Source organism: Carcharhinus amblyrhynchos, chromosome 20 (genome assembly GCF_965287045.1).
Source record: "Carcharhinus amblyrhynchos chromosome 20, sCarAmb.v2.hapA, whole genome shotgun sequence".
Classification (NCBI taxonomy): Eukaryota; Metazoa; Chordata; class Chondrichthyes; order Carcharhiniformes; family Carcharhinidae; genus Carcharhinus; species Carcharhinus amblyrhynchos.
Window position 1 is genome coordinate 16,739,828 of NC_137343.1, and position 27,129 is coordinate 16,766,956.

General features: G+C 40.2%; 1 protein-coding gene across 3 annotated transcripts in view; it reads left to right on the forward strand.

Annotated features, from left to right (window-relative positions):
• The window catches only part of smtnb (smoothelin b), a 341,529-nt gene that overhangs the window by 199,693 nt on the left and 114,707 nt on the right, over window positions 1–27,129 (forward strand). For all 3 annotated transcript variants that reach the window (XM_080208169.1, XM_080208168.1, XM_080208170.1), the window contains 2 exons: window positions 4,055–4,118; window positions 24,129–25,124. In XM_080208169.1, coding sequence (XP_080064295.1) covers window positions 4,055–4,118; window positions 24,129–25,124 — 1,060 coding nt within the window. The remainder of the gene's footprint in view (window positions 1–4,054; window positions 4,119–24,128; window positions 25,125–27,129) is intronic.

Below are 27,129 nucleotides of genomic sequence, written 5' to 3' on the forward strand. Positions count from 1 at the left end.
CTTCCCCTTCCTACCTAAGTCATTAGTACCAACGTGGACCACGACCTCGGGTGTTTAGCTTCCCCAGAAGAATGTCCTGCAGCCACTCTGTGACATTCTTGATCCTGACACCAGGGAGGCAACATACTATCCTGGAGTTATGTCTATGACCACAGAAACACCTGTGTATTCCCCCAACTAACGAATCTCTGTCACTATTGCCCTTCCTGTCTTCTTTCTCCTTTTCAGCTGAGCTGCTTACGGTACCACAATACAAAGTAATATAAAAATGGAAGATAAAATCAGTTTAAAGAATTTTATTTTCACTTTGTACAACAAAATATTGAGAAGCTGAAAATAGTTGCAAATGTCAAATAGGGGTCAGATGGTATCTGTGAGTTTCTCTTGATAACGAGGAGTTACCATTGTCCAGAGACTGAACTGGACCAACTATATAACTACTGTGGCGACAAGAACAGGTCAGAGGCTAGGAATCCTGTAGCAAATAGTGCATCTTGTGACTCCTTAAAGTCTTTCCACTATCTACAAGGTACAAGTCAGGAGTATGATAGAACATTTTACATATACAGTGCAGCTCCAATAACACTCAAGAAACTTGACACTATCCAGGGCAAAGCAGCTCTCTTGATTGGTACCCCATTAACAAATACAGCTCCCTCCATCACTGAAGCATAATGGCAGCAGTGTGTGCCATCTACAAAGTGCACTGTAGGAACTTATCAAGGCTCCTTCGACAGTACGTCCAAGTCCACGACCACTACTACCAAGAAGTGCAAAGTTGACAGACACATGGCAACACCACTATCTACATGTTCCTCTCCTAGCCACTCCCCATACTGACTTGGAAATATATTGTTATTCATTCAGTCACTGGGTCAAAATCCTGGAACTCGCTGCCTACAGCACTAGGGGCGTATCCAAAGAAGGCAGCTCACCATCACCTTCTCAATGGCAACTAGGGATGTCAGTAAGTGTTCCATGACTGAACAAAAAAAGACTCAAATGGTAAATGTGTTACTGACATGCAGAAGAATGGTTTCAGATTTGGTCCCAAGTAGTAAAGTGCGAGGAATCCTATGGCAAGTTATGCACCTTGTGACTCCCCAAAGCCTTTCCACTATCTTCAAGGTACACTATCTACAGTGGCTCAGTGATCAGCGTCAGGGACACAGTTTCAATGCCAGCCTCGGGTCACTGGCTGTGTGGAGTTTGCACTTTCTCCCTGTGTCTGTGTGGGTTTCCTCTGGGTGCTCCGGTTTCCTCCCAGAGTCCAAAGATGTGGTTAGGTGGATTGGCTGTGCTGAATTGCCCTTAAAGTCTCAAGATGTGTAGGTTAGGGGATTAGTGGGGTAAATGCATGGGGTAACGGGGATAGTGCGGGCAGGTGAACCTGGGTAAGATGCTCCGTTAAAGAGCTGCTGCTGACTCAATGGGCCACATGACCTCCTTCTACACTGTAGGAATTGTATGATTCTAACCTTTTGTGGCTTATGTATTAGAACACCTAGGTCCTTTGCTCCTCAGAATTATTCAGTCACTCTCCATTTATGCAATACCGTTTAGTTTTCCTGCCAAAGTGAACAACTTCCCATTTTTTCACATGAAAGTCCATCTGCCAGATTTTTGGCAACTCATTAAACTATCTATCTGTCTGCAATCTCCTTATGTCTGCTTCACATCATACTTAGCATTGCTGCCCAACAGCACCAGGGACCCAGGTTCAATTTCAGCCTCGGGTCACCGTCTGTGTGGAGTTTGCATGTTTTCCCCATGTCTGCGTGGGTTTCCTCTGGGTGCTCCAGTTTTCTCCCAGAGTCCAAAGATGTGTGGATTAGGTTGATTGACCATGCTAAATTACCCCTTAGTTTCGATGATTAGCAGGGTAAATGCATGGGGTTATGGGGGGTCTGGGTAGGATTGTTATGGGTGCAGGCTCGATGGACTAAATGGCCTCCTTGTGCATTGCAGGGATTCTGTGGTTCTGTCACCAGAGAACTACTTGAAGTTGCTATTTACATATGGCGCTTTGCTGGGCGATATCAAACAGGAGAGGACAGATAGGCCAAATACAAAGGAATCATGGTAGATTGTGAAGATGGGCTGTTGAATGACAAATAGCATTAAGTGTAGACAAGCAAATGGAAATGCCAACTAGGGTAGCAAATAACCAATGTCAGTACAGACTGAGCTGGGCACACGTGGGAGTGAAATCTAGGAGCAGTACACATTAGCTCTCTAAAGCAATAGTGCTATGTGGAAGCAGGTAGGTTAGAGTAACTAGTTGGATTTTTTAATACTGCTGGAGGGATGGAGCACAAGTCCCAGCTGATAAGATATCTCTACTGCACAGTGGTAGGTCATACTCACAGTGCTCAATACAATTTTGGGTTCCAAATGACAACAGAGATATCAAGGGGGTGTTTGTGGTATTTTTTATAGTTCAGTGGTGTCAGTAGGTTCTAGCTTTGGTTCCCATTTTGCAGGTTAACTCCTACTATCCTACATTTGCTGGAACTGTTGAAAATCCTAGGAGGTAATGAGGAAACTCCATTCTAATCTGAGTTGAGCTTTTGCCCGTCAAGCATATGCAATCCTTTAATCTTTCTAAAGACAGATTGAGTTAACACTAAACAAGGTATTGTTTGGTTCATAAACTCTTCATTCCACAGTTGACACAAATAAAACATGACAAAGTCACTTGGCATAGTCAGTTCAAGTTTTGTTTGCATGCTATAACAGGAAAAAAATTATGGAAAGAATAAAGAATATGCTAGCTGACTTTGCTAGACTCATTTCTTAATTCAAAAATATAAACTCACTTTGAACAGTATAGAAATTCCACACTTGAAGTCTTGCTGCTTCTTGATAATCCTGTCACAGCCTCTGTCTCCTGCTTTCCTCACTTTTAATGCTTGAGTTGATGATTAGAAAGTTTCCCTTCAAAGACTCAAAGATCTTGCCGCCTCGCCATACCTGTTGATTATCATGGCGAGCTGGGAATGGTGCAAATCAGATTGCTAGCTTCCCAACTCCTTTCAATTGGCGAGAGCCGCTTCATGCCCAGAAAGGGCATAAAGCTTATTAGCACCAGATTGACTGGATTTGCATATGATTAGGGCACTTGGCACAGCTTCTCCCCCCATCCCCCCTGATGCTTCCTGCCAGTGTGAATCATGACTGGCCTCCACTATTTGATACCAGGTGCCATGGTTGTGCCAGGGGATCAGATGCCATTGAAGCCTCTGGGTGGTTGGAGACATGGCTGGGCAGTGCCCACCTGGCACACTAGCAGTGCCATTTGTGCACAGTGTGCCAAGGCAACATCAAAATGGTAAGGCCTGAGTGGGGGTGGGGTGTGCACGGGGACTGTGACAGAGTGGCTATGGCAGGTGACTATGCAAGTGCCTCATGAAGAGGTGATGACGGGGGTGAGGTGAGGTGCATGTCGGGGATCCACGGGATGGGGGTCCGCCAGGGGTCCTAGCGGGAGGGCCCTGATGCAGATGACCCATGTCGGTGTGGGTGTGGGGGGAGAACATGCTATTGATGAAGAGGGGGAGGAGGCCAATTTACTGGCGTGTCAGGGTGTCCAACAAAATGGTGCCAGAGTGCTTTGAAGCTGATTTCACTGCTGTTTTTAGCACCCCGCTCCCCCCGTACTGGATCAAAGCTCCCAACTGTCCAGAACAGTGACTTGAGTGTTGAAAGATTGCGATCCAGTGCACACTGGAAAGACCAGAGAGGAGTCTCCTGTTTTCTTGCCATTATGATACTCAGGAATTTGAGGGGAAAATTTTGCCCAAGATATTTATCACTTGTAAGGTGTCAGATATCTCCTTGAATGACGAAGCATTGCTGAAGAACTGGTCATTGTTCAAGTCCTGTGTAAAACAACTCCCCATCTAACTGTCTATGTGTCTAAGCATTTGGATTTCAGGCTGGTTTGTGCCATAAACAAACGTTAAAATTTACTTTATCAAGTTTTAATGGAAAAATATCTAAAGAGTCTGGAATCAAGACAATAATGCATTTGCTTTTCATTTTTTCCCCACAGATCAGTTATGAGGATCTAACATCAAGTGATACAAGATTTCAATCCAAGCAGAAAGAGTTAATTGGTGAGATAAAGTATTTTGCTTTTAAAATAGCTTTGTCATTCCAGAATTGGCAAGATATATCACAGGGTCTTGGTGTCAACCTCAGATATGAATATATGCTTGCAGTAGAAGTAAAAAGATTTAAAGGAAATTTAACTGAGCAACTAGGTGCTTTTGTTGGTAGGTTGATGTTCTGGGTTGCGCCATCAGGAGTTCAGAAACCAAATTATTTTGCAGGTATAAGATTATAATAATATGAAATAAGATAACCTACTAGTGCCCTTAAATTGTTAAGATGCATTTATAGTGTTTTTCTCAATACTTTTTAATATTTTGTATATAATGCGATTGAATGGAGTTGGGTTTTGCTGCCCTTGGATGCCACTTGGAGACTATGGCAGCCAAGTACTAATAATAATGTGATAGAACTAAGGGTTGCGTCAGCAAATAACTATTGAAACTGCTAGAATGTACTTTCTTCAAATTTCACAGGTCACAAATGTTTTTGAATTCATTTTTTTAAAAAGACTGGCCATTAAATAACTTGACAGTTTGACAGTTCTACAATCCTTATCAACACTGAGTTCAAATGTGCAAGAGTCACATTCTGCTCCCCCCATTTCGGTAAAAATGGCGGCAGGACTTCCAACATCCACCATTCTTAAGTCCTTTGACTCTTCACGATTCCACCAAAATCTGACCCAGTTTCTGTATTTGAGTATTCTAGCTTTTTTACAATGATTACATATCTATAGTCACTGTATTATTTATACAAATGCTAGAATGAGGTACGTATACAAATACTATTGTCACGTGAGCAAGGACCACTGGTGTTGGTGGGGTACACATGTTATTATGTATGTACATGGGCAATGAGTAAGGGGTGGGGGCTAGAGACTCTGATACACATGTATTGTGGACATAGTGACTTCATGTGCTGCCCCTTTCAGCTTTTTTCTGAAAGTCATTGCACTTTGTTACGTTCTAGCCCAGTAGCAGCTTTTGCTATCTCCTCCAATCGGCAATTTAATTTAAGAACCTTGACTGTGTAACTTGGTAGGCTGTTCAGTCATCTAACACAGCACTGCTAAAGCTGATCCTATGATATTCAAACACTTAATGCATTCTAACAGAATTTGCTGGATAACGGTCCAGGGTATTAACAACAGATGAATTTCCTCTCCATGGTTAGGGCTTACTGATATCAATTGGAGCATTCTTAATATTCCCTTGGTTGTAAAAGTAAATTCAGTCAAGACCTGGGATTAAACATGAACTTTGGACCTCCATGTTCTTTTGATGCACAGCTAATTGTTTTTCCAGCAAAGCTCTGCAAAGTCTTTTTACTAGTGAAGATTTTTTCTTTGGCAATAGGCAAGATATGTAACGAGTACTTAATCCCAGTCAATAATACTGATGTATTTTGCTAAAGATGTCAAAATTAATCCTGCAATTTTAAATTTTGGTTAATTAGCAAAAATGTTTTCTTGTAATGCCTGGCAACTTCTTATTATGAGCATATAATGTTTCCATATTTGGTGTGTTTTTATATTCATTCAGTGAAACTTTTATTTTTGGGTGAGATGAAGCACACCAATCAGATAAATTTTACATCTGTCTATTCCTTTTCAGTGTATCTGCAAAGATTAGCCTTATAAATGCACTTTCTCACAGAGTAGAAAAAAAACACACAGCAAAAAAAGGAAACATGTAGTTATGGCATTCATTTGAGTGATGTAAAAGCCATGTCACCATCTCACATTTTTTAACCCAATAAGGAATTGTTTTTTTACAGTAGGTATATTCCAAAGAGGACATAGTATATAATCTAATATAATGCAATGCTGAAAGATTCTCTTAATCTTCACTGGCTGCATTTCAAAACTTAAATTAAAACAAGTCTGTACAATCTCAGACCATTACTTTGAATACTTGTAAATATTTAAGTGAACAAATTAAACAGAAATAATAGAAACTAATTAACTCTTTCCTTCAACTATTTTCTCATGTACTACTTTCCTGAAGGCAGTCATGTGCTGAAATAAAGATCTTGAGATAGTCATCCAATACCTCCCTAACCTTTTTGAGTGATCACAGACAGTGTGCATTGACAGGCAAATGGAACCTGCAATGTACCACAAATAAGACTGATTCAGTTGTCAACTGATTCCTACACGTGCACTTCCCAGAGCCTTGCCCCTCTGCTCTTGTAGCTGGGTATGTTGTGTGGTAGGGAGAAAGATAGAATATAGTTTGTTACACTTTCAGCCACCTTCAATCCAGCAGCTAATTTTTGGTTTTTCTCCTTTGGAGAGGAAATTACAAATGGTAATTGCTATTGAATAATGGTCTTTTTCTTTTGGGGTGACTGAATGGTGCTTTCTGTGAAACATCTTAACCTTCATTTAGATAACTTGGTAATAAAACTCTTAAACTTTAACTAGCTTCTCAAGTTTCAACATTGAGTAAGAAAGCAAATTGAATGTCCGGTTCAATGTTAACCTAATTTGGCAGTTATTAGGGCTGTAAAAGTGATCTCAATGTTATGTGATAGGGAGGGGTAAGTAAACAGGTTTTGCATTATCGCTCACTATCTAGATGTCGCAAAAACAAATTTGGTTTTAAGGGATTTCTATTTGAATTGGTAAATATTGGAAATAAGATATAGTTTTAAGTGGGTTTTATTCAGTGTTTCTGTGTAAGAAAGGTATACCTATGGTTAGATTGATACTAGACAAAGGTGTTTATATGTGTGGGAGTTTTGGTTTCAACTCTAACTCTGCTTCTGTTATGCTTTAGAGAGGTTACGGTGTGAAAAATAAATAAAAGTTAGCAGAAGCATGAAGTCATCACTTAGTAACCACAAGCCACTTTCCAGAGGGAATAGATTTCCTTCTTTGTTTAACTGGAAGCCAGGGCAATTGAAGGTGGGTAGTGAGAGAGAAGGCAACTCTCACAGCTTTTCCAGAAGCAGTTGGTTTAGAAGGCTAGAGAGGGAATGTGTCAGCTGTAAAGCCATACCACAGAGTTATGTTTAAGAAAGCAAGTGCAGAGATCTAAAGAGCCACAACTAGAGAAATGAAGAGAAGTATCCAAGAAGTCTGGAGTTAACAGAACATCGGAGACTGGGAATCCGAACAGATTCCTCTTCAGTAAAGTCACAGAGTTGAAAAGGTATTGGATTGTAAGTGGCCAGAAAGATATCTCTTAAGGTCTGTGGGACATTATTTGAAAATTGTGGAAATTGGTGGCTGGACCTCAGAGTTTGTATAAAAGCCTTTAAGACGAAGGAAATTGGAAACGAAAGGCGTAAAACCCTCAAGTGAATCTTTGATGGAAGCAGCTGAGGGAAAACATTGTTTAAAAAAAGATTTGAAAATGTGTTGGAATTTGGAATCACTCATGGAAGCCAAGATTCAATGAGATAAGTTAGCCCATAGTATACAAATCATCTGGGGGGATTTTGAGGAGAAATCCGAAGAATTTCACTTGGGTTCCGAGTGGAGTGTATCTCACCACAGCCAACCTGTGTGTTTAAAGGGACTGTGTGTTACTTAGACCATTATAGCCTGAGTTATACTTTGTGACCCATATGAACCTTAACATCTGTATATATTTGTGAAGCTAAGTGGGGAGTTGAAAGAGTGTTGTATCATAAGCTATACTTTTCAAGCTTAATAATTTTTTTCTTGTTGTTAAAACTAATTAGCGGTCCTGTGATTCTGTTCTCTCCACATTTTCTAACAAGATGTAAAAGTTAGTCTTTTGAGCCAGGATTCCATTTTGGGATCATCCCATCCAGCTATCTGGGATCATAACAAAAGTGAACTGCTAAAAACTATAACTGTATAGGTGATCATTGTATAAGCACAAAGTTGTTTACAGTTGTGTTGTCCACCAATTTTGAATTGAGAATCTTAACTAAGTATTCAATAATTTTGCTGCATTATTTGCTGTTTGAAATGCATCTATACTGTTTTTGCCACTATAGTTCTGTTTCTGATCTAGACGGTTAGTACGCACCACAGCGACATGGCTAGTTTAATCAGTTATAACTCATGGTTTCTTTTTTCCACCACCAATCATCTTCTTGAATCTGTTTTCTCTAGTCGCCAGTTTATTTATTCTCTTCCTCCAAGTCCTTGCATTACAAGAACCAGTCCCAAGTTATTCCTAGCTTTCTAACAGGTCACACCAGATTGCAGTGTCCTCAAAGTCAGTAAGCTCAACCTGAGTCTCCCAGATTGAATTCGTACCAGCAAAGCCTACGTCAGTGACACGTATTCAAAAGACAACAAAGAACAAAAAAAAATTACAGCACTGGAAGAGGCCTTCCGGCCCTCCAAGGCCTGCACCTACCATGCTGCCTGACTGAGCTAAAATCCCTGACTCTTGCAGGGACAATATCCCTCTATTCTCACCCTATTCACGTATTTGTCAAGATGCCTCTTAAAAGTCACAACCCTATCTGCTTCTACCAATTGGGACTGCCTGCATTTAGTTACATTCTATCTATCTAATTTAGCCATGACATCTTCAGCAGTGGATTATCTTCCTGCCTTGCACAGCTGCCAAACAATCCATCTTTGGTGCCCTCCATATACTCTTCATCAAAAAGACAGCCTTCCTGGTAATATTGTCTGCTTCTACTCTTGGCTTTTTTGCTGCTGAGACCTCATTCAGACTCAAGTGTTTCAGTGCTGTCCTGGTTGGCTTCCTAACACTCCACCCTCTGTAAACTTCATCTCATTCAAGCACCTGCCCATAACCTATCTGGCACCAAGTCTTGCATACCCAAACCCTCAAATTCTTAAGTTCTCATCCTTGCATTTACTTGTATAATTTTCTTCAGTTCTTTTTGAAATCTCCATTCTTCTAAATCTGGCCTGGCCTCTTGTGTATTCTCCCTCACATCGCTCCATTATTGCCCACTGTGCCTTCACCCGCTTAAGCCCCATGCTCTGAACACCTCCAGCTACCTTTTCCAATGTCTCCTTGGCTTATTCTTTATTCTGTCTTGATATTCATGAAGCATGTGGCCAGTTTCACTATCAAAAGTACTACATAAATTCTAATACTGTTAGGCTACATGTTAGATTGCTGTATTTGCTGCGGTCTAAAGCTGTGAGCACATTGAGGCTATTCTGAAAGTCACAGAGAGATATGGACCAAATGCGGGCAATTTGGGACCAGCTTAGGGGTTTTAAAAAAAAGGGCAGCATGGACAAGTTGGGCCAAAGGGCCTGTTTCCATGCTGTAAACCTCTAGGACTCTAACTACTTGCTGATAAGGCTGATAGATTGGAGGGACACATGCATGCATGCACACACACTGGAAGGAAGAGAAGAGAATACAAAAAACCCTGGGCTGCTAATGTTCAGCAGTTGTAACTGCAATATTTTTGCCTATCCCAGAATGTATTTGCATTGGCTCAGGGAATCCAATCTTTTTCCACCTTTTGAACTATAAAAATGAACAGTAATATTGGATGTAACAATCCCTATTTAATTGTGATTTAACCTTCTGTATACTTATTTTGAACAAAAATGGGTTGTTCATATTTTCTTCCATGGATAGGTGGCTGCTATGGAGTAAACTCTTGAAATATAGAAGGGTACCATATGTGGTACTGGTCTAAATTTGATTTAAGTAAACATTAACTGAACTTAATACAGTTATAAAATTGAGATGTTTTGACAGACATTATATCATAGTTTACCATCTGTGTCCTTCAAGTTATTTAGAGTAACCTTTTAAAGTAGCATTGCTTCATTGTTTACAATTTTCTTCTCAAATCAAACATTGTTTCTTTATTTCCACCCAAACTATTTTTACTTAATTTTTTTTGATGGTATCTAACCTCCTATTGTCTTCCCAGTCACAATCAACTTTCTAATATTTGAGAACCCACATTTGACAGTTTGACTGGTCATCCTGCCTTCCACCAAATGTTTTGCACCAGTTTCTGGGATCTATGTGACAGTGACTTATGAACAATTCTTGCATCAGTTTTCTCTCCCAGCAAAGTCAAGATTGAGACTTATTTAGCATCTGTGTCCTGTCATCTATATCCCCACCCCTCCAACCCTCAAAACCAGCTACTGCCATCATTCCAAAATTAACCAGGTGTTTTTTAGAAAAAGAGAAGTGTGATACATTTGTATACCAGGCCTTTCTCTTTTTATTAACTCATTGTCATTTTGTGGATGACAATTTTATTCACGATGTGGAGATGCCGGCATTGGACTGGGGTAAACACAGTGAGAAGTCCCACAACACCAAGTTAAAGCCCAACAGGTTTATTTGGTAGCAAAAGCCACCAACTTTTGGAGCGCTAACCCTTTGTCAGGTGAGTGAGATAATATACTTCCGCCCTGATGTGAATTTTATTCACATCGGGGTAGAAGTATCTAAAAGGTAAAATATAAACACTTAACTGAATTGAAGGCTTTTTACAAAGCTATCACCAAAATGGTGAACACTAACAAAAATGTAATTCTTTAGTGTAACGTTTCTCATTTCTTTTGAACTATTTTATTCCAGTTTTGTTTAAAATAGTAAATAACCATTGGACAATTGACAGACACATTAAGCATTTGATCACAAATACCATCAATACTTATTTCTAGATTAATTTCTGCATATTATTTTAGATTGAATTCTTAAATATATGGTTCCACTTCATCAATATTTGTTTACTTTCTCCATTTCTATTCACCATGTGCAGCCAAAAGGCAAACAAGTGACTTATTTGCACTTTGCTGATATCCGTTTATAACCAACCATTGGATGTTGCATTAAAATGTCCAGAAATAATTTATCAGCTAAGGTCTCCTGTGCTGGCAGTGTTTCAGAGAACAGTAATGTGAAAAATCACGGGCACATCTAAAATGTCTGCCATATCTTCCATAACATCACTGTAGATGTGCCCACACCACATGGAAATGATTCAAGATCACCAACACCTTTTCAAGGCAATTAGGGATGGACAATATTTGATGGCCTTGACAGTAATGTCCGAATCCCATAAACAAATTAAAAAAAGTTCTTATTGAGCTTTGAACATGCTCCATTGTATGTCATTGATATAATGTATTTTTTTCAATTTTCCACATCCTCCCCTTAAGAGTACTTGGTATTGCTGGAGTAAGTTCCATGAACAATTGAAATCTTTCAGTTTCTCACAAAATGAACATTCTTCATGTTTGAGCCTGCCATGATGAGTGTTGGGAAGCCTTTCAGTTCTGGCGGTCGTCATAGCCCATATCTGTTATTGCTCAACTTCCTTAAGCAACTTCCATTATGTCAATCGAACCACTAGCTAGCCATTAAGAGCAGGAACCTAGCTTGACCTCTGCCTCTTTAGTGTACGGGTACTGAAGCCAATTGTAACATCTTAACTACTGCTGCAATTCACAATAGAATTGCATTGTTTATGACATTACAGCAGTTTTCAATAGTGAGTGACCTGATCTTTCAAAGTTTTTTTTGCTGCTTAGCTGCAGCATGATGCATATCTTTGTAATCTGCAGACAATGCTCATCATCCTGACAATTATCTAAACAGATACAAAAAATTTAAGAGGTGTATGTATTGTTGTTTGTACTTTGGTTGTCGTATTTCCCTGTTGTTAATGTTTCTTTTTTGTTGCATCTAAATTTGGAATGCTGTGCATGCAGAACATCCTCATTTTATTTGAAAACTTTTAGTAAGAACAGCTGTGACTACTCTGTAGCTTCACTCGTTATATCGTACACAAACAGATCCTGACAAAATAGCTGATGCAAGAAACTGTCATTTGCCCATCTTGTTTTCTGTCATTTTCCATGCCAATTTTATTTTCATCCCAACTTTCTTGAAGATAGTTAAATCCACTATGGATTTTCTTTTTATTCCAGTTTCTTTTTCCTCCTTTCTTCTGAACATATTGCTTTCTTGCTGTTTCACAGTTTTATGGAAAGCAATTTCTCTTGTCTCCTGCTATTCAGTCAATTTCCTAACTAGGAGCTCATGAACTTTGCTTCAGATGACAGTCTCCCATGAGGGACTTTATTCAATGCCTTCTGGAAGTCTGTATAAATAACATCATAGAAATTGTCCTGCCCATTATGATAGGCAGCTCTCATAAAAAATTCAATTAGGTATGAACTGCACTTTATAAATGCATGCTGGGTCTCTCTGAGCAGCTGAAAATTTTGAAGGTGATCAATCACCCTACCCTTATAAAGAGTCTAAAAATTTCCAGACAACAAGTGTTAGGCTAACTGGTCTGTAATGCCCTTGTTGCATTTTTTAAAAAATAGGAAAATGTACAATTTTCCAATCTAGAGGAAGGATTCCCAAATCAAGAACACTTTGGAAGATATTATAGTTTGGGCATCTACATTGTGCTCCTTTACTTCCTTTAAAACCCTGGGATGGAAGCCATCTGGTCCTACAGGTTTATTGCTCTATTTTGGCATTATTTTGATTATTTTTGTTTTGCTACATGGAAGACAGTGGCATCATGATAATGTCACCGGACAATAATTGCGAGGCCTAGGCTAATGCTCCGGGGACATGGGTTCAAATCCCACCATGGCAGCAGATAGAATTTTAATTTAGTTAATAAATCTGTAATTTAAAAATTACGGCCGACATGTCAATGTCCTCTGAAATGGCCGAGTAACCCACTCAGTTGTATCATACTGCTAGAAAATCTACAAAAAGGAATGAAACCAGTTTGATCACCAGGCATTGACCTAGGACCCAGAAACGATAGCAGGATGCCCAGCCCTATAGACTCTGCACTATCTTACTAACGTCTAGAGTCTTATGCTAAAATTAGGAGAGCTGTCCCATAGACCAGTTAAATAACAACTTCCAGCATCGACAGACATTGTCCCAGACATCACCATCCCCCGGTATGTCCTAAGCCACCAATATGGCACACCCACCAGAGATGGCTGCATGGTAGAATACAATCAGAAGGGAGTTGTGTTTGGAGCTCTCAACTTTGGAGCTCTCTGAACCCCATGAAGTCTCATGGCATCAAGACAAACGAGCAGGGAAACCTCCTGCTGATTACCACTGAGGGTGACAAGGGCGCAGAATAAACTCTGGATGGGAGACTTCAATATTCACCACCAAGAGTGGCTTGGTAATCCTAAAGCTGCTAGGCTGGGTGTGTGGCAGGCACTGAGGGGACAACCAAGATGGAAAACCTACTTGACCTCATCCTCACTAGTTTACCTGTCACAGATGTATCTGTCCATGACAGTATTGGTAGGAATATCCAACCTCATGACATCACATATTTCCCATTCCACCATTATCATCAAGCCAGCGGAGCAATCCTGGTTCAATGAAACATGTGGCAGGACATGCCCGAAACAGTACTGGGCGTACCTAAAAATTAGGTGTCAACCTGGTGAAACTACAATACTGAACTACTTTCATGCCAAACAGTGAAAGCATATGAACGTACGAAATAGGAGCAGAAGCAGGCCATTCGACCCTTCAAGCCTGCTCTTCATTCAATAAGATTGTTGCTGATCTGCTTGCATTTCAAACTCTACATTCCCATCTACCTCCTCTGAGAAACAAAATTCTCCTCATCTCTGTCCTAAATAGGTGACTTCTAATTTTAAAATATTGCCCCATAGTTCTAGACTCATCCACATAAGGAAAAATCCTTTCCACATCCACCTTGCTAAGACCATTCAGGATCTTACATACTTCAATCAGGTCACCCCTCTCTTCTACACTCATGTTGAAACAAGCGCAATCTGTCCAACCATTCCGAAAAGACAGCCCACTCATTCCAGGTATCAATCTAATAAACCTCCTCTGAGCCATCTCGAATGAATTTACATCTTCCTTTAAATAAGGAGAACAAAACTGCACACAACTGGCAAGATGTTGTCTCAATAATGCCGTATATAATTGAAGCATAACATACTTTTATGTTCTATTCCACTTGTAATAAAGCATAACATTCTATTAGCTTTAACTGCTGTATCTACATACTAACCTTTTGTGACTCTGCATCTCAGAATTTTGAAGTCATCAGTGTTGATATAATACTCTGCCTTTTTATTCTTCCTGCCAAATTGAACAGCTTCACATTTTCCCACATTATATTCCACCTTTCAAATTTTTTGCCCACTCAACCTATTTATATCCATCTGCAACTTCTTTATGTCCACTTCACAACATAATTTTGTACTGATATTTGTGTCATCTGCAAAGTTAGCTACCATGCCTTTCTGTAATTGATATCAATTGTAAAATGTTCGGACCCATGCAGAACTCCACCTCATATCTTGCCAATCAGAAAAAGACCCACTTATGTATGCTCACTGTTTTCTGCCAGCCAGCCAATCTTCTATCCGTGTTAATTATTGTATCTCACACCATGAATTATTATTTTCTGCAATAATCTTTGGTGTGACACCTTATCAAATGCCACCTGGAACTCCAAATACACTCCAATAACTTGGTTAAAAATAATTTACCTTTCACATCCCATGCTAACTCTTCCTGAATTATCTTGAGTTTTTCTAAGTGTCCAACAATGACTCTCTTTATGATCAATTCTAGCACCTTTTCCCTCAAAAGGTGTCAAGGTAACTGGCCTACCATTTCCTCTTTCCCTTCTTCAATTGAGCAGTCATATTTGCTACCTTCCATTCTGATGGAACCTTTCCACATTGTTATAAATAAATTTGTTCTTCATCCTGAAGGTACCCAGATTCTTCTTCTGAATATTCTTTTTGGGAGATGCTGGTCTAGCCCAACAAGCTTTTTTAATGTGACCCATTTTGCCACAATTCGTGCATTGACTACCTTTCTCCAGTGTTCCCTTGTTCAGCGCTCTGTTTTGGCGATCTGTGACATGCTTGTTGGTGTTCTGCATTCTTATGAGTTGTTCTCAACTTGTGGATCTTCATTCCCACACCAAATTATCAGCCAGTTTCATTGACACTATGATTCCTGTTGGATAGCCTCATTTTGGAGACCACAAATTAGATGATTTCGAAGAATATCTTCTAATGACTTACCAAACTCACAATCTTGTGCCAGCCTTTTTATGGTTGCCAAAAACTGAGCAATGCTTTCGCCTTCTTCTATGAAACCCGAATTGTTCTGTGATGATCAGTGGCTTTGGAGAATAGTGCTCTTCAAGGATATTTGTCAAGTCATCGTAAGTTTTGGTTCTTGGCTTTGTTGGATCATCCAAGCTCCAGAGCAAATTGAAAGTTTTACTTCTATGGGATTGTGAAAAGCTGTTACAAGCAACTTGTTTACAATTTTATTCACTTGCATAACTTTACGTAGGAACTCCATGATTCATTTTCATAAATAAAAGGGCACATAGATCCTAATTGGACCACCATTTCTTTTGCAGGCAGTTACTTCTCAAGAATGCTCAGTTTATTTTTCTTCCCCTTCCCACTACTTCCTCCTCGTTTTACTCTACAGACCGTTGACTTGGTATATTTTTTCTTCCAAATCAACCCATACAGTGGAGCAACTCTTCTTTTCAAATATCATTCTCAACACTGGTGCCCCACAAGGCTGTGTCCTCGGCCCCCTCCTATACTCTTTATACACCTATGAATGTGTGGCCAAATTCCCTTCCAACTTGATTTTCATGTTTGCTGATGACACCACCGTGTCATCTCAAACAATGATGAGGCAGCGTACAGGAAAGGGATAGAGAATCTGGTGAACTGGTGCGACCAACAATAATCCCTTCCGCAATGTCAACACAATGAAGGAAGTTGTCAGCGACATCAAGAAGCGAAGTGGAGAACATGCCTCTGTCTACATCAATGGGGATGAAGAAGGAATCGTCAGGACTTCAAGTTTTTAAGTGTCTAGATCACCAACAACCTGTCCTGGTACCCCCATGATGACACTATAGTTAAAAATACCCACCAACGCCTCTACTTTCACAGAAGACTGAAGAAATTTAACAGTCAGCTACGACTCTCACCAATATTTACAGATGCACCATAGAAAGCTCTTTCTAATTGTATCACAGCTTGGGTATGATTCCTGCTCTGCCCAAGACCACTAGAAACTGCAAAGGGTCGTGAATGAAGCCCAGTCCATCACTCAAACAAACCTCCCATCCATTGACTCTGTCTACACTTCCTGCTGCCACTGAAAAGCAGCCAGCATAATCAAGGATTGAACGCATCCCGGACATACTCCCTTCCATCTTCTTCCATTGGGAAAAAGATACAAAAGCCTGAGGTCACATACCAACCAACTCAAGATCAGCTTCTTCCCTACTATCAGCCATCAGACTTTTAAATGGACCTACCTCGCACTAAATTGATTTTTCTCTACACCCTAGTTATGACTGTAACACTACATTCTGCACTCTTTCCTTGTCGAAGAATGTTATGCTTTGTCTGTATAGCATGCAAAAATAATACTTTTCACTGTATACTGATATATGTGACAATAATAAATCAAGTATTGTCCGGAGTCTCACCCTTCACTGATCAGGAAAAAACCCTCTTTTAAAATTACACAGATCTTTTTTTCTTACTTGGCCTTCTTGCACTGACACTTCAATTTATAATCCTGTCGATGCTTCTCCCTAGTCTTCTAATATTCAAAATGTGAGGACCCACAATTGTTTTTGACTACTTAGGATTGTTTCTCAATGTTCTCGGTGAGATGAAATCCTTACTTGTCGCCAGTTTTCTTTCGTAATGTCCTAACTATATTAGGGACCGTGAGTTTTACACAAAAAGAAAATACGTGGTTTGCACACACAGATTCGAGCTAACAACAACAAATTGATTCCACGAGGTCTTGTCTGTACATAGTACTAACTGAAAACAGCTTCTGCAACACCCTAATGAAATCGCCATCAAATCATGTGATCAGCTCTTAAAGCAGTATGCAACCACTTAACTATATGGAGAGGATTCTGAGAGGAGAGGATTCTGAGGGACAAGATTTATGAGCATGGAGAGGATTCTGAGGGACAAGATTTATGAGCATTTAGGGAAGTTTAGAATGGAATTGTCAGCATAGCTTTGTCAAGGGCAGGTCATGCCTTAGGAGTCTAATTGAGTTCTTTGAAAATGTGACTGAACACATTGACTAAGGAAGAGCGGTGGACGTGGTTTACATGGACTTCAGCAAGGCGTTTGATAAGGTCCCCCATGCAAGACTTCTTGAGAAGGTGAGAGGGCATGGCATCCAAGGGGCTTTGGCCTTGTGGATCCAGAACTGGCTTGCCCGCAGAAGGCAGAGAGTGGTTGTGGATGGGTCTTTTTCTGCATGGAGGTCGGTCACCAGTGGAGTGCCTCAGGGATCTGTTCTAGGACCCTTGTTGTTTGTCATTTTCATAAATGACCTAGATGAGGAAGTGGAGGGATGGGTTAGTAAGTTTGGCGACAATACAAAGGTTGGTGGTGTTGTGGATGGTCTGGAGGGATGTCAGAAGTTGCAGCGTGACATAGATGGGATGCAAGACTGGGCGGAGAAGTGGCAGATCATACTTGCTAGTGAGTTGAATTGTTGAATCGTGGATATCATTACAAATTGCTTTTTCAAGTGATGCGTGCATGCGACCATCAACATTTAACGGAACATAAATATAAACAGTGAATGCACTTCAGGTCATTCTGTGAAGCATCTCTGTATGCTTATGAAAATAAGATATTAAAATAAACCCAAGTCTTTCTTCCCAGAGCCTTTATAATGGGCACACATGCAGGACCAACGGGATGCAGGAGTACAATATCAAGGGTAGGAGTCTTAGCTGGGGTGAAGAGCAGAAGGATCTTGGGGTCCGGGTCCATAGGATTCTTAAATCGGCCTCGCAGGTGGAGGATGTGGTCAAGAAGGCGTACGGTGTGCTGGCCTTCATTAATCGACGGATTGAGTTTAGGAGTCGGGAGGTAATGCTGCAACTTTATAGGACGCTTGTCAGACCCCACTTGGAGTACTGTGCGTAGTTCTGGTCGCCTCACTACAGGAAGGATGTGGAAGCTATTGAGAGGGTGCAGAGGAGATTTACAAGGATGTTGCCTGGATTGGGAGGCATGCCTTATGAAGATAGGTTGAGGGAGCTAGGTCTCTCCCTGGAGAGACGAAGGTTGAGAGGTGACCTGATAGAGGTGTATAAAATGTTGAGAGGAATAGATAGGGTGGATTCTCGGAGGCTATTTCCCCGGGCTGAAATGGTCGCTACGAGAGGACACAGGTTTAAGGTGCTGGGAAGCAAGTGCAGAGGAAATGTTAGGGGAAAGTTGTTCACTCAGAGGGTGGTGAGTGAGTGGAATCGGCTGCCATCGGTGGTAGTAGAGGCGAACTCACTGGGGTCTTTTAAAAGACTTCTGGATGAGTATATGGGATCTAATGGCATTGGAAGTTACAGATTGTTCTATGGCTTGGTAGGTATAGATGTGATCGGCGCAACTTGTGGGCTGAAGGGCCTGTTTGTGCTGTAGTGTTCTATGTTCTATGTATATCACAGTGTGTATCAATACCACATGGACTGCAGCGGTTCAAGAAGGTAGCACACCACTAGTTCCTTGGAGGCAATTAGAGATAGGCAATATATGCCTGTGGAGCCAGCAAAGCCCATATCCTGTGAAAGAATTAAATAAATTTAACTGGTTGTCTATCAATGCTCCTGTTACTTTGTCTTTGCTATACATGGCCTGTTTGTTGAACCGTTGTTAAACTGCAGACCTGTCCAGCTTAGAGGGAATATTGGTTTCTGTCTCTGATTCAATGTTAGTTTCTTTGAGATTTCCGGCATGCTGAACTCTTTAAGTAAGAATTGACACAAAGTAGTTATCAGCATGTGTGCCATTTTGTTGTTTCATTGACAATATCGTTATTAGTTTTCAAAGGACTCATATTGACCCCAGCCATCATCTTTTTCTTAAAGTTGTAAAAAATGTGTTGATTTTCACATCTCCTTCAAGTTTCATTTTTTATTACAAATTGTAGCTCTTACTCTGTATTTTGTCACTCTTTGTGTTCTTCATGGCTGGAATTTTCTGGCTGTTCTCGTCAGTGGGTTCTTCCGGTCCCACTGACGGCGCACCTTTGCTGTAGTTTTCCTCATGGTTAGGGTTGCATTCTGTTGACAATGTTGATAATGATGGGACCAGTAGATCTTGCTGCAGGCCAATGGTAGGCTGCCTCAATTGGCATGGAACATCCTACCTCATATCTTTTTCACTTGTCAGGATCTGTGTGTTTGTTTTGCACTTTGTTTTTCTTATAGTCTTATGTTCTTGATTGTCTCATAGTTTTGCTAGTCATTCATAGGTTTTTTGAGAAGTAGAGCTCTTGTCTCACAGGGTTATAAGTTGGTTCTGTATCACAAATTCTTTATTGAATATGTTCTATTGGTCATTGATCATTTTGCTCATTAACAGTTTATTTTGGACAGTCTCTGTTGCTTCCCATTGAAGTCCATCTCTTGGAATCTTGGGTGGTTCATGAGGAGGAGGCGATGGCCTAGTGGTATTATTGCTAGACTATTGATCCAGAAACTCAACTAATGTTTGGGGGTCCCAGGTTTGAATCCTGCCATGGCAGATGATAGAATTTGAATTCAATAATAAAAAAAATCTGGAATTAAGAAACTACTGATGACCAAGAAACCATTGTTGATTGTCGGAAAAAACCCATGTGATTCACTAATGTCCTTTAGGAAAGGAAATCTTCCGTCGTTACCTGGTCTGGCCTACATGTGACTCCAGAGCCACACATTGTGATTGACTCTCAACTGTCTTGTTAAATAGACTAGCAAGCTATGCAGTTGTATCGCTCATGAAGGCAGCTCACCTCCAAATAGGGCATTTAGTGATGGGCAATAAATGCTGGCCAGCCAATGATATCCATGTCCCATGATAGAACAAAAAAAAGTGTGTGGGTGGTGGATAGTGGGGGAAGGGAGAGAGAGAAAGAGAGGAGGAGGAGGAAGAGAGAGAATTCTCCAGGTTTGTTAGCCCAGCTGGATATCCCAATGCCCATTCAATTGGGCAAGCTAACCAATTCAGTATTCCTGTGTGCTTCAGTCCTGTCATGAGCCTCTTCCCCTCCTGCTATGGCCATTAAAATCAGGTTCTCATCTTGAAGTGTGACAATCTGGTTGAAACTGATTTAAGTGCATTTTAATACAGTTAGCAGGCTGGATGACTGATTCTCTAGCCTTCCGGTGTTCCCCCATACCCTCCCCCAATGGAAGTCTTGTGGTCCTGACAAGCTAGGAGGACCTGGCACTGTGGACTTGAGGTGGGGGGGGGATGTAAGTTCAGCCTGCACCTGTTTTGATGGGCCCTTTGCCACTTCCAGGCTGCAAAGCAGGATGCAGGCTGGGGGGAATGGGTTTCTCTTGGGAGATGGGGTGATGGCTGGCATTTCCTGGGATGGGGCTCGCATAGCTGGACCTCCTTGTTCCCCTGGAAAACATGGTGATCATTCTTAGGATGATTATTTCAGACACAATTTTGGTTAAGATCTTCATTATTGTGTGTTCTTCAAAACCTTTGAAGTGACCTGGTCACATTAAAATCCATGTCCTCTGAATACCTGGAAGTCTTCAGTAGGACTCCATTCTACAAAAGGGATTGCCCTTGGTTCATTTCATAGGCCCCATATGGTACCTGACCTCTTTACAGTGCTCTGACTGAATGGACTGGCAGTTTCAATGGGGAGAGCTTCCTGTTTTCTCTCATAAGCCCCAGTTCTTATAAAACTTCTTTGAACTGTGTAGATTGACAGGAGGCTGTCAGCATTTACTAGAGAGATCCCCATTTAACTTCAAAAGAGTAGCAGCTGCTATTGCTTTGCTTGATAGGAGGCTGTCAGTTTCACTTGCTCCATTGGAGTTTGTTTATGCAATCTCTTTCCGCTCCATTGAGTTTTGGGTGGCAACAACCCAAACTACATAGAAGAAGGGATTTACCGGCTTTGTTGATACAAGGAGCAGAAGGTGCATTAGCAGCTGAAAGCATTTTGATTGAAAGTTCAATGAGAGATCAAAGCCTGCATTGTTGATAAATCATTTCACGCCACAGTAATTTTTTTTTCACCACTGTGGTTCTTTTCTGGCCTCATTGTGTTAACACTGCACTCTTCTTTCAAATCTCTCAGCCTTCCTAGAAAGAAAAAAGGGTTTCCCATACCACTTTTTTTTACCATTGGCTTCTTGCTGAACCCACATGCGTAATTTTTCTGTTTTTTTCACTTACTTTGCCAAGCTTCAAGATTGGATGGGCTCGGGATTTTATCTTTGATATAGAGAAGGCTGAGGGAAGGTTTAGTTTAACTGGATGAAATAGTGAGGGGACATTGACGGAGGGGGTAGTTAAGGACTCTATTTCGAATGGCAGTTGAGTCACCAGGAAGCATAGATTAATAGAGATTGGTTGAAGGAAAATATTTTAAGCTAAGTGTGGGGGTGGGTGGGGTGGTTAGAAGCAGAAAACTTATGAAACATGAGAATGTAGAGTTTTATCCATTTGAACATTGACTCATTAGGTTTTTCATTGGCTCCTAGGTGTCTCACAAGTTTGACTATTGTTGTGGCTACCTTTGATTTGAAATTGAGAGGAACGACAATATCACATTTAACAAACATGCCAGATCCTTCTTGAGAGAACTGTTGTTTAAAGCACCAGACTCTTTCTACATGAGTTTCTTTCCACTGATCAATATTCACCTTCTTAGGTCCTGTTAGTGCTATATTAGTGTCATTCACTGGCACTCTGGGACGTGATTAGGATATGATTAGGTCATATGCAAGACTGCACGTCTGCTCTTGTCATTTTCAGCATCTGTAAATGAGATGGTTGGCAATTGTTCACTCAGAAGTATGCATGGATAGGTATTAGGAGAATTCTCCCCCCTTGTGTTGGTAGTCTCTGCCTTCCAATGATTAGATCGGATTAGAGACTTGTGGGTTTAATGTGTGTTGAACTATGAATCTCTGCTTTATTGTCTACAAGCTGAAAGCCATTGTGTCATGTGCAACCCTGATGCTCTTACACTGGGTCCAATTTCAGAGCTACATCTCATCCTATTATGATGGGCTTGTGTGAAGGATAGAACCATTGAGATGCAGTTGTCATGGGGAAAACTATAGTTTTGCGTCAGTTATATCATTTTTTAAATGGACATTGCATTTATTATCTATTCACTCTTAAAACAAACAATTTTTGGAGAGCTATTGAGTTACAGGACTGAATGGTTTTTGGAGTTCTTGGTGCAGTACAGATTTGCAGAGATTAATCCAAATTTGAAACCAAAAATATTGGTCTGATGAAAGAGTAACATTCCTGCAATAATGTGACATGGATTATTGTTCCTTCAGTTTTTGTGCGAGAAGGAAAAGCAAGAAGTGGCCAATTTCAGTGGGGCACTTGCCTAGACTGTTCATTTACTGTTCATACTCCCTTGGGGGAGAGTGAGCTCATTTAAATGAGCTGAATAAATTCTGATAATGACAGCGGGAATCTCTCTCGACTTTCCAGCTGGAGGCTGCACTTAAGTATGTGATCAGGAGAATTGTGCTCATGATCACGAATAAATGTTCACACAGTATTTGGATTTTAACTAAATTTAGCTCATTACTAAATCTAATAACATTTTTCCCTAGTGGGAGTATAGGGTTGAAGAACCCTGACTACAGCTGCAGTCTAACTAAGATAGTAGCAGTGGTATTTAAAATTCTAGTTATTCAAATCTTCAAACTAATCAATAATTTTCAAAACTTTAAATTCATAAGATAGGAATACTTGGTATAATATGTAATGTTATTCTGTTTTCATTAGTTTTTCACTGCTCACCAGAATATACCCTATTATAAACTTAATTCTGATGGCTATCCTTATTTATTAATAGTCAACACTGTATTTTTGATTTTTTTTGTGCTAATTCTGTTCCCATGCATCCTCCTCTCTTGCAACAGTTCACTAATTACTTGGGTACCATTTCAGAGGTGCATTCATATGTGGCCTTGACCAAATACCCATTATCTACTTGCTTAATGTCTGTAAAAGATCCCAATTCAGAATTATGTACACATTTTCCAAATGTTGTTTCTCATTACTCATTGTTGCTGCATTTATTTGGGGTCCAACAGAATTCTTTCAAGAAAATTTTTGAATGATTTTACTTTAAATGATCCATTCTAGTTAATTCTAAGCACTTTTAATCTTGCAATTAATAGATTTTTTAATCTTTAAAAAGAAAAGGCTAGATAGCCAATACCTATCATTATTCATTTAGCAGATAATTACTTAACTTGCAGCAAAAGCTTTCTGGTCACATTATTCTCTTCACAATGACCCTCCCCTCTTTGTTCACCGAGATGCTCACAAAAGGCTGCTTTGCTCTCCAAGCCCTTTTTCAGTGCACAAAGTCCCCTCCTTCCATTTTCCAGTTCACAGGGACACATTGCCACTTTGATGTTCTCAGGGCTTGTTTCGATCTTATCTAATGTGGCTGATGTCTCAGTGGATGTTATTAGTCCCTTTCAGGCTCAATCATTGAACTTTAAATGGGAATTTCCGCTTCTAGAACCGGTTAACAAAGTCAGATACAAGTTGAAACTAGCAGTTAGGCAAAGTAAATGAAGCACATTGACTTTCCAATACTTTAGAATGCTTGAGATATCAAATAAGCCGTTGTGAATTCCTATTCTGCTGAGGTAAAAAATGTAATTTAAGAAGATGTAATTTTTACACATAAGGTGAATAGTTATCACTATTGTCAAACCCCCTATTTGAACCTTTCCTGCTGTCCCTCCCCAGATGAAGCAGACATTGTGATTGCAATGAAAATAATGTTCATCCAGTTCTTTTTTAATAGAAAACAGTGGAAATTCATCTGCATTACCAAACACAATAGGAGATGAATGTCCATAAGTTTTCTGTCTATTCAAATATATATTTTACCACTGGATTATTGAGTCATAAGATAAAGGGCCATATAATTACCTATAGATCTTTTTGATGCTGCTGAGTAAATGATCCTAATTTTGTGCTTTATTTCCAGAAATAGCTAGTGATATGCACACAAACAACTCACCCATCAGGAGAACCAATTCCGTACAAGATCGAATGAAGAAATTTACGATGGATTCATCTGACCAACCTGTTGAACTTGGTACAAACTTCTCCACTCAGAACAGAAACCAAATAAATAGAGGCAGAAACAGCAGAATTCTCCAGCAACAGCAGCTATTCTCAGGCAGCCCTGCATTGAAAATAAAAGGAGTTAAGAATTCAGACTTGGAACCATCTATGAAAGGAAAATCTACTGATCTTAGGGATGTATGGGAAGTGGGCAGATCAACAGAAAAAACAGATAAACAGAATGAATACTCACTGCCCAGCAGAAGTAACAAGCCCATAGGTTCAAACAGAAGGAATGGGATAGAGCGGGACAGGTCTACATCACTGAGGGAGAACTCTGTCCAAAGGGATGGAAAGTATTCACCACAATCTGGTTACAGTTTAACTTATAGCACTGCTAAATCTAACTTTGCTGCTCCAGAGGTAAGCAAAGGCCGGCCTAGGGCAACATCTTCATCAGATTCTTCTTCTGGCCGTTTAAGCCATCTGATTGCACATGAAGTTGCTGTAGATGAATCAAGCAAGACCACATTACCCTTGCAGTCTTTTGACAAGGACTGCACTAAGAAGCCTTTTTTGCAAAACACTGCTACTGATAAATCATACAACCGAACTCCAGGGAGGAGCAACATAAGCAAGTCACAGACACTCCAGCCTGCGTCAGAGAAGGACTCCAGTAAAACCTGCACAGACAGCTCTGTGCACTTAGACCAACTGAGCTCTGTTAAGCACTTAGAACTGCCTGCAAGAACATACAGTAACTTACAGCAAAACCTAACCAAACAAAAGGAGAAAGAAAAGAGATTGAACAACGAAGACAATATGAAGACACTTGTGACAATTGAAGTCAAGGAGGGAAGGAAATCAGATCTTGTCTCTACAAGGATCTCTGGCACACCTTCCTCACAGCGGGGAGGTATGTACATTTAGGGATATTTGTTTAAATTACAAAGACATATCTTGGTATATGCCTTTGTAACTTAAAGACATATACTGTCTTGATAATTATCCTGTCACTGTTCCATAAAGAAGATATTTTAAAGTCAATTTCCTTTTAATGCTGTACTGATTTTGTTTGTGTGAAGTATTGAATTTTTATGAAACATCTTTCCTTTATTCAAGCAGTACACTGCTACTCTGTGCTGATGATGAGTCATGATCCCTTTAATGATTTTGAGACAAACATTGAGTGAAGTATTAAATACTTGTGATCTGAGAAGCTTAAAATAAAACACATTTTTTTCCTTTCATTGTCCCCATAAAATACTGTTGGCACATTGCATGACATCACACATTCAACTGGCTATACTCAGATATGAGGCACATCAGTGAAATCTGTCAGACATAAGAATTGAGTACGATTCTGACTTTATGTATACATGTTCCAACATGTGTTACTGGACATTGAAGTTTGCCAGATTTGTTTCTTCTCTGCACCCTATTGATGCTGAAGCCAAACTAGATGCATGTCCTCCAATAAGGACACATCCTATGGTCCATGACCAGGGCAAGTATCTTCAGTCTCTGAGAGGGCAAGAGTTGAATGGTATTTTTTGGCATCTGTCATTGCCGCTCATCGTAAGCAACCAGAATATGTACAGCAACATTTCAAAGGAAAGTATGATCTGACCTTAGTTAAAGGTGCCAGTAGATATTTCCACTACTACTGTCATTACTTTGGTGTATTAGTTCAGGGCAGATTTTGCAAAGGCTATAAGGTGAGAAACCAAGACCTATAGTGGCTGCTGTAAAGGCAGTAAGATAGAGGTACATTACATTTGGATTGCAAATGACATCATATTGATGAAAAACAGGAAGAAAAAAGAACTGGAAAAAGTTAGAAATGTTACATGCTTTAGACAAAGACAGAGAAGGTGCAGTTTAGGAAAGGTCTGTGATAAAGTGAATCATAGGCGAGATTGAGAGCTGGATTAGGAACCTGACACCTAGATTAAGTTTTGGTCCTAAACCTGAGCCCAAGTTGTGTCGTTCTCACAATTTTTAAATGTAAATAGCTTAATTGACCAGGAGGTAGGCTCAGTGCTCAATTAGTAGAGCCACCACCTCTAGGTGGTGGAAGCTGCCTGCCTTGTACCAGTGGCAAAGGCAGCCATGTTGGGTGCTGCTGCTTTCTTGATTCGAGCAGGCAGCTTCTGGGAAGACCATGAAGATAGAACAAGATGTACAGCAGTCTTGCATGACAATGTAAAGACTAGCGCTCGTTCCGACAAAGTTGACCTTGTAGGTTTGATTCCAAGACTTTTGCAGAGAGATTTAAATAGGCTCCATGGTAAACTAAATAACTGTACAATGACATACACATTACTATTCAGGCTCCATGGGGGGGGAAGAAATTGAAAATGGCATTCGGGATCAGACAGCTGCTTTAACAAGCTCCTTTAACAAGCTTAGGGGGCTATTTCTTGGCAGTGACATGTTCACCACTCTGCCAGCACTTTCAAATTTGAAACAGTACCAGAGGCATCAGGATCCTGAGGTGACCTCCAGGATCAAAGTTGGCTTGCACTGAGTCTTAAGTCCCATGCCCTTTAAAAATCCTAGCCTAAATCTCAAAAGGAATGAAGGTCTAAGTCAACAGAAGATGGGACATGTAAAGAAATATTGGTTCCTCTGCAAAAGTTGCAAATGGAAAAGAGAATCATCGTCAACAGCTGCTGTTCATAAACACCAAAAAAGGGCAGAAATTATGATGCAATCATACATGCTGTATTCTAGCTCTCTGCTTTTACTGTTCACTTCTAATCACTGGTGACTTTTAAAAAAAAATTAGCTTTGCAGTTATCATGGTTTCCTTTTTCACTTCTGAGCCATTAAATGTTTAGTTATTGTTATTTCAGTATCCTGTCTGTCTTGTATCCTGTTCAGTTTGTGTTTGATGGTGGAGCTCAGCCCAATTATCC